An 8,249-nucleotide genomic window follows, 5' to 3' on the forward strand; every position below is an offset into this window, starting at 1 on the left:
ACTCTCCCAAATTGTTTAGCCCACTAACCCAAGCCAGGTAACCCATAACGGGTTCTAGCCCTGTAGGCCCTTCATCTTACTAAACAAGATATATATATATATATATATATATATATATATATATATATATATATATATATATACACTTCACGAGACAAGGTAAAAGAAAAATAGAAAAAGAAAAAATTGCGTAACACTGCCAACTTAATCAGAATTTTAATAGAGATAAAATCCAATGCAGACTGAAATTAACAAATTTGAGCCTAAAGCAATGACAATAACCATTTACAAGAAGTGTACTTAAGATTGTGAGCAAAACAAAAGCTTCAATGTAGCAATTATCACAGAATTAAAGTACTAGCATCTACAATGAGAAACACCAAACCAGGTTAAAACCTAGAAGGTTTTTGTATACAATTCTTACATGATACTTCAGCAGGTTTCCGTAATGACAATAACCATTGTGAACACTAAACACTAGGCCATCAGGCAAAAAACCTAATATGCATACCAAAATGCTAATTGAAATTATCTCACTACAATCAAGATTTCACTAGTCACCACACAAATTTTGTTAATAAAAGAAGCAAGAAAGCTATGATCATCCTATGTGACAAGAACTTTTTGTTGTAATCACCCAAATGAACATACACTATTACACAGAAAACAAAACCTTGTCTTAGGATGATTAAGGGAAGCAATATGATCAAGATCATCTTACAATTCCCAAAAAAAAAAAAAAAAAAAAAAAAAAAAAAAAAAAAAAAAAAAAAAACAGAGGAGAGAATGATGAACTATTGCACACAATATTTAACTTGTCAGCAAACAATGCATGCATGAAAACTGTACTCCTACCCCAACTTGTGCGGTTCATTTATAACCTACCCCAACTTCTGCGGTTCATTTAAACAGCAAGGTATAACATTACCATGAGCACATTCAAATATTCACGCACAAAATGATATTAAATGATTTATATCCCCATTCCATAAAACTATCACTGGTGAAACCAACTGAGATACACTTCTACAGGTTTGGGTATAGGCAAAAAGTGAGAATTCTCACCAGAGCTACAGATGTTCGACTGTTCGAGGCCACAAAACTGCTGAATAATATCAGTGGCCCCTGAAATCAAACAACTAAGGCAGGATTAAATCAAGTACACAACTCTATTGACGGGAAAATAGTACCTACAGTTTTGTTTGAATTAGCATGCTAATATCAATAACATAGAATTCAAAGACAAAACAAAAACTGCTCGCTCATCAAAACCACCATAACAAAAGGCATTATATCAATGATATGGCATACATATTTAATATGCCTACTCTTAACATAGTTGGAAACCAGACAGCAAGCATACACAACAGTCCAATTCAAACACCATAACCATACCCTTTACCCCAACAAAATTTCAGTGAGGTATTTCCTCAAGTACCTATGCGACTGCTTAACACAATAATAAAATACAAGCTCACTTACAAAATCACCTAAAATCTCATTCCATTAACTATGTCTTAAACCTGCATAAATGCCTATATCTAAAGTGATACAACTAGTGCCAACTACTGAACTACCACAAAAGGGAAGACAGAAAGAATTTTAGACACTAATTGAGATGGAAATCCAATTACCTTTTAAAGTGGAAGACAGGCAGCAAATCCCTAAAGCCAAGGCAAATTGCCAGAACCCATGAATTGAGAGATGACAACTGCGGTGGCTGTAACTATAAAAATGAAGACAAATCACTAAGCCATAATAAGAAACAGCCACAGGTGAAAAGAGAAGCAAAAGTTTTCTACACATCTAGTTCATAACACAATCAATAGTCAATCTTCTTGCAAACTACATCAGAACATAACAGAACAGAATCTCAAGTCCAAGACACTGCCAATGAATCAAAAGAGATAAAAGGGTACATGCCCTTGAATAATCTTTAATTGCACATTGCCCAAAAAGTTTCAACAACCGAAAGATGACCTGTGCACACACCAACTCAGTACTAAAGATCACAGACTATACAAACTCTTCAGAATGCCTCCATCCCACTGCATATGAAATTTCATAGACATCAACCCAACAATAAATTGCAGCACATCAAGTGCACAGGTATCAGCAGCAGACTCCATGAAAATTTGAGGACTCAGTTTCACAGGCACAGAGACAACTGCCACAGCAACTTCAAAATGTGCCATTAATGCTGAAGGCCACTGGTAAGAGCAAGTGCATGGCATCCTTCAAATAACACCTACTAGGTTATGTATTTGACAAATGGTTAGCAGCTTAGGAGACGGTTCTTCCATAACAGATTGAAGCAATGTACAAATTTTTCGCCCATTTCTCCTGCATAAGCAACAAAGACAGATCCTCAGCAAATTCAGAAAAACAGAACCTGGAAATAGGCAGCCCCAGTACAAATTTTTGAATCATTTTACCTTGACATGAGTACTAGGAAATGCTGAAGTCCGAAGAGTTTCTTGGGTTTCATCTGTCGGCTTCCTTCTTGGAATACTAAGAACTAGAGCAGCCTGGTCAAAAGTTGCTGCAGTAGAAGTGATACGATAACCAGCATCCCATCTTCGGTGAATACCCTCACTAGGATACAGAAAATCCAGCTCAACCACCTAAATTCATAAACAGTTAATGACCATCACACATTTTTCAGGATTTAGGTTTTAAAACATACAATCAAATGTTAATATCATACCTGATCAGCATACCCTGCACCGCGGGACATCACGACTGCCCATCTACTACCAGCAGTAGCCATGGAAGTGACAGAGAAACCCTCTCGCCACTTTTTGTTAATCCACTTAAAAGGGAATGCATCACTAACTTTATAAGACTGCTGTAAGTACTGAGTACCTAAATAATGGGTTAACCAAAGCATATAAAACAGCATGTGAGATTCTTTATCAAGACATAGTGCAAAGCCATGACTAAAGTTTTAGACTTACCTTTAGACATTACTACCAAGGAACTACCATTTTGAGCCCCTGCTATTGCACTAATGTAATAGTTCTTCTCCCACTGCTCCATAATCCATTCCTACAATCAAATGCAAGAGAAGGATTAGGTACAAAACCAGATAGGTTACTTTCATAGTTAAGAATATAACTACAGGATTGTACATATAAAAATGAAACACACAACAGACACACATTATAAGATAAGAAAAGAAACCTTGTGGAGGAAATGTGGAGAAAGTTCATAAACTTGAGAACTAAAGCCAGTGCCAGCATCCATTATCAAGGCCCAAAGACTTGAGCAAGATGCAACACTACTAATAAATAAGCCATCTTCATTTCCTTTCTCAATATGCTGAGAAAGCCTGTTATCTGCAACATTGTAGTGATACCTAGAGCAGAAAAAATCCAAAAGCAATTTTCAGAATTCCATTCAAACTAAATATCATTTTACACTGTATTTTTCTGCAATTTTACCTTTGCTTCATAGGCCTGCGAGCATTGTAAACACTAATCCATTGAGTGGCAGGCATTCCCATTCGAATCTTCTTCTTTGGCTGCTCATCATCATCATCCTCCATCGTCAAACGTCCTCTCTTATGCCCCACTTGGAATATCAACTTCACAAAATATAAACATGATTTAAACATTAAGGCATCTCATGAAAATTTCCAGAAGAATATCAAGAGCAATATTTTAACAATCATATGCTTACCTTCTGAGCACCATCGGTATTAATGGGCCTAATGTCAGGATTTGGCCCAACAATCCCATCAAAAAGAGAAACATACTTTGCATAGTTAGGCTCTTCATCAAACTTCAAGTTTACCACATACTCAACAAAATGGCGGAAAGGAAGGGGGCAGAAACAGCACAATGTTTCCGGAGATGTTGCCATCTTCTTCTTGCATACAAGAAATCCCTTGTTCTCCCCCTGTATTAAAATACCTCATTAGAACAAATTATTAACTTAAAAACACAAGACCTTCCGGACGCATTTCACATACACAATCATGGAAGAAAAGTAATGACCTGATATCCCTGCCAAGGAAGCCGGCCACGCAGAAGAAAAATGAGAGTGTATGCAAGTGATTCTAAGTCATCCCTCCGGCTTCCAGTTCTTCCCAAATGAGCGTGAACACTAGCATATCGAACAGTACCCCTGAAGCAATAGAGAAAAGATATAACCAGAGAAAATTATAATTAGATGAGTTTAAACAATAAGAATAAGATCATAATCACAAAACAAATCAATGAGCAGTCTCAAAAACCTGAAAACATCAGGCCGCTGATCATATTCAACATGCAACCCGGTTGAATTATCTCTCCATTTAGTTGCTGCAGGAAAGAAAAAGGAATGGATAAATGCATTAAATGGTATAAAAAGAAGAGCAAAACTATCAACATAGAAAGATAGTCGACTTACCTAATCCAAGATCAACAAGAAACAATTTCTTTTCTTCATGAGTTCCAGGGGGACCAAGCAGAAAATTCTCAGGCTTTACATCTCCATGCACATAACTGCAGGGTTTGTGAAAACATTTTAAAACACGCACCAGAAAGTGAATAGCCCAACAACAATATTTAAACTATAAAAGCTTCATGAAAGGAGATGCTCAGTTGACTTATATTTTGCATTCCAGAGAAACTCTAACCCAAAGTCAGTGTCTACCACCACTAATATTCATGAAAAGCTGATTAACAAAAGTAATCTATATCAATAGATAATGTTGCATTAATCTACTACCCAGCTCCTTATGTGAACTTCAAATAAACATCAATATCCCACCTTTCTTCCACCAATCCAATACAGTATAGATAAACTGTAATTGTATTAGTGAATAGGAACAAACCGACAAAAGGATTCTTTGCAGGTTATGATGAATGGCTGAAAACAAATCTTGCTTTCAACAAACAACATAGGTGAGATTTTTATGTTGCAGAAATAGATACAAGGAATGAGAGACAGTAATATTACCCCCTGGAGTGCATTTTCTCCAAAATAGAAATTGCTTCAATTGCAATGCATGCAACCATTTCAATTGACATTCTGCAATTGATAAAGTTCAGAACATATACCCTGTTAGTGCGAAATCATATCCAAATAATGAAAATAGAATGATATTGACATTTCAATCTACTTACGAATGAGAATTGCTATTCCAAACATCCCAAAGACTTGGCCCTAGCATATCCATGACCTGCAACAACCTTAATGTCAGCTTATCATACCAAGGGAATAAAGCAGTACAAAGATAATAGAAACACAAACACTCTCTTACCATGACATAATAGTCACCTTGCCGACCCTTGTAATGCACTCGTGGCACTCCATGACTACCACCAAGAGCACTGAGAAAAAGAAGCAAAATACAAAGCAAAAGCATAAATTAGTTTAACAAATATGCATTGCATATACAGAAATCAGACCACCATCCACAGATATGCTGCAAGATATTGACTCACTTGTAAACCTGCCACTCATATGGAGGCCCATAATTACAACCTTTGCTAGTCCTATGCTCAAACTTCAGAGCTACCTAAAGTACATCAACAAAAAGTACGTGTCAGATAAACAAAAGTTAACATCTATGTACTTGAGCCAAAATGTGTTGTTATACTAAATGTCACACCTCATAAGCTCCAGCACCATTCCTTTCACTAGTGTTACCACCAGCGCGCCTACCAACATAAACTTGGCCAAAACCACCTTTTCCTAGCTTTCTATCGACCCTGTAGACTGGAGAACCCCCAACCTGGACCTGTTTTAATCAATAAATAACAATCAGCTGCAACTCCAAGAGATACTAAATGTACCCAAAGTCCCAAACAATTCTCAAACATACCGCCAAAGTATCATAAATCAAATGGAATAAACAACAATTGTACCCAAAACACTTTAACTAAGAAATAGTGCTATATTCTTAAATATTCTTAAATTTAACCCCGATATGGAAAGAATAGAGAAAAGTCAGTATCAAACGTGCTCCTCGTGCAACTTCTAAAATAATCATACCTGTAACGCATCCTACATAGAATCTATATACTAATTCTATTACCAAAACATAACCGATAAAAAAGATTTATATACTAATTCTATTGCACTCATAAACTAAAAACAAAATGAAGATCGCCCATGTTTAAAGAAAACAATCAGACTAGATACATTCAGCTACTTGACAGACTTATTTAATCCTTAAACTGCATGAATAAAGGGCATTGATACATATAAAGAGTATTAAGAATTCCGAATTTGCGATCCAATCCCAAGTCTTAAGTCTTCAGTACTACCCCAAGTATTAATCGGCTATCAACCTAATAACAATAACCTCCTCAAACTGCTAAAACTATATAATTCAATATCAAGCTCAAAACTTTTTTCCCACACTCAAAATTTCAATAGATATAACATTAAAAAATTGTATTATCAGCAAATTAACAAAAGCACAAATCAAACAAAAACAGAAACCAATCAATTTATAAGAAAAAGGAGTAAACCTTCTCAGGTAGAGGAGCAGAAGAATCATCATCATTCAAACCTTTATCGCCGCTTCGACCGACGGCATTACCGCCACTATCAAACTCATCCATCTCTTTCTCTCCAACCTCTTCTCCGGCACCACCGCCGCCTAAACCTAATCCTACACCACCTCTTTCTTCAGCAGCTGCGTTAGCCTTCAACGACGTCGTTTTACGGCTAGATTCCTTAGCTTCTTCTAGAACCTTCTCATCACCTTCACCGTCAACACCGCCACCAACCGCCGCCGCCGGTTGCCGGTTATTCCTCCGACCTCTACCTCGATATCCTCCTTTGTTTCCCCTAGTTGCTGCTATACCTCCTCCACGCCGTCCACGTGTCCTACCTCCGGTCACTTTCTGGCCGTCGATCTCCTCCTGATTGTTGTTTGCTGTAGGATTTCTCGATGCTCGGCCTCTGCGCGCTCCACTACGCAGCTCCGGCATCGTTCTTCATCCATCAAATCTCATATCAATTTCTTCAATCAACTCTCTCAATCTCCTCTTCTTCAAACCCTAGAATTTCAATTCCGCTAATTCCTCAAAATCAATTGCAATTTTCCGGCAAATCGATGCGTTTACCGATGAATCGGAGGTTAAAATCAGAGTTCCTTGCAAAAATCTGGATTGAATTCAATGAATTTTGAAGATCTAAAAGAGGTAAAATTAGGGATGAATATAAATTCTATTAACCTTTTTATTTAAAATTTAATTTTTGTCGACTGTAGGAAGAAATGGATAGATGGTGGAGGCGAAAGAGAGGAGAGAGAAAGTAAGAAAATTGTTTGTCGAGGTTTTTTGGTGAATTTCTTTTTATTTTTTATTTTAATTTGGGAATTTGTGACGGTGTTGTAGATAGTGGTTTAATTGGTTTCAAAAAAAAAAAGATAGTGGTTTAATTGCAATAGGATCCTGTTTAGTATTCACATTGGGCTGCAATTTGAACCTTCTAGTGTGTTCCATAGTAGTGATGGAACTCCATGGAACTATGGAAGGGGTGCCTTTGGAATGTTTCGTCGAGGCTTGTCAAAAACTGACTTGATTTGGGTGAAACTCGATTAGTCATGTTTTAAGGTTTTGAAGCTTTCGTTGTTAAAGAGATGTTTACGCACTTGAACTCTCTAAATGAGTTGGTGTATTCAAATTCTGACTTATTTAAATATGCAGAACTCAATTCAAGTTAATTTTCATCACAGTTAAGTGAAGTTTTAAGAAACATGCCTATAATTACAATGAAAAGCTTTGTTTTCCTGATACTTCTTGCCCGCTAAACTATGAATGAAAGAAAATTGAAAATGTTGAGCATACTCTGAGATTGTCAAGTGCAGGTACTTTTTGCTGACAAGGGAAAGGAAGACAATTTCCCTCAAAGACGACCATAAGCTAATTAAATCCATATTAAGACAAATAAAGTAAGAAAAATATCTTCAAACTTATTTTATTAATCATATTGTCATGCATGTAAACATGAACACAAATAAAGACAAATAAGGACATATAATTATCACCGATCAACTTAATATTTTCATACATGGAATATATCATCTAAACAATAAAAATCATATTTTCTCATATTATATCGTTGCCGCTATCGTTGTTGCCAGTGGATCTTTGATGTTACGCACAATCTATCTTGCTCTCTAGCCTCTCCAACATTGTTTGTGGGTGGGCAGTCTTGGCACCATTTGAAGCCTCATGTGGGTTGTTCATTAATGTACGCTACTCTTCAGATTTATTATCTTATAGAAGTGTATTCTTTGGAAGGTA

General features: G+C 36.5%; 1 protein-coding gene across 1 annotated transcript; it reads right to left on the reverse strand.

Annotated features, from left to right (window-relative positions):
• Window positions 1–1,776: 1,776 nt before the first annotated feature.
• LOC145642113 (casein kinase 1-like protein HD16) lies at window positions 1,777–7,343 on the reverse strand. Its single transcript, XM_081693203.1, has 16 exons — window positions 6,465–7,343; window positions 5,600–5,728; window positions 5,433–5,506; window positions 5,249–5,318; window positions 5,112–5,167; window positions 4,945–5,016; window positions 4,393–4,487; window positions 4,238–4,304; window positions 3,999–4,128; window positions 3,682–3,900; window positions 3,444–3,586; window positions 3,184–3,358; window positions 2,958–3,048; window positions 2,708–2,865; window positions 2,436–2,624; window positions 1,777–2,343 (listed from the first exon to the last, which is right to left on the reverse strand). The coding sequence occupies exons 1-16, from the start codon at window positions 6,927–6,929 to the stop codon at window positions 2,284–2,286; spliced, it is 2,193 nt and encodes a 730-aa protein (XP_081549329.1). The 5' UTR covers window positions 6,930–7,343; the 3' UTR covers window positions 1,777–2,283.
• Window positions 7,344–8,249: the final 906 nt, after the last annotated feature.

The sequence above is a fragment of the Chenopodium album genome, chromosome 8 (assembly GCF_948465745.1).
Source record: "Chenopodium album chromosome 8, dcCheAlbu1.1, whole genome shotgun sequence".
In the NCBI taxonomy this organism is placed as follows: Eukaryota; Viridiplantae; Streptophyta; class Magnoliopsida; order Caryophyllales; family Amaranthaceae; genus Chenopodium; species Chenopodium album.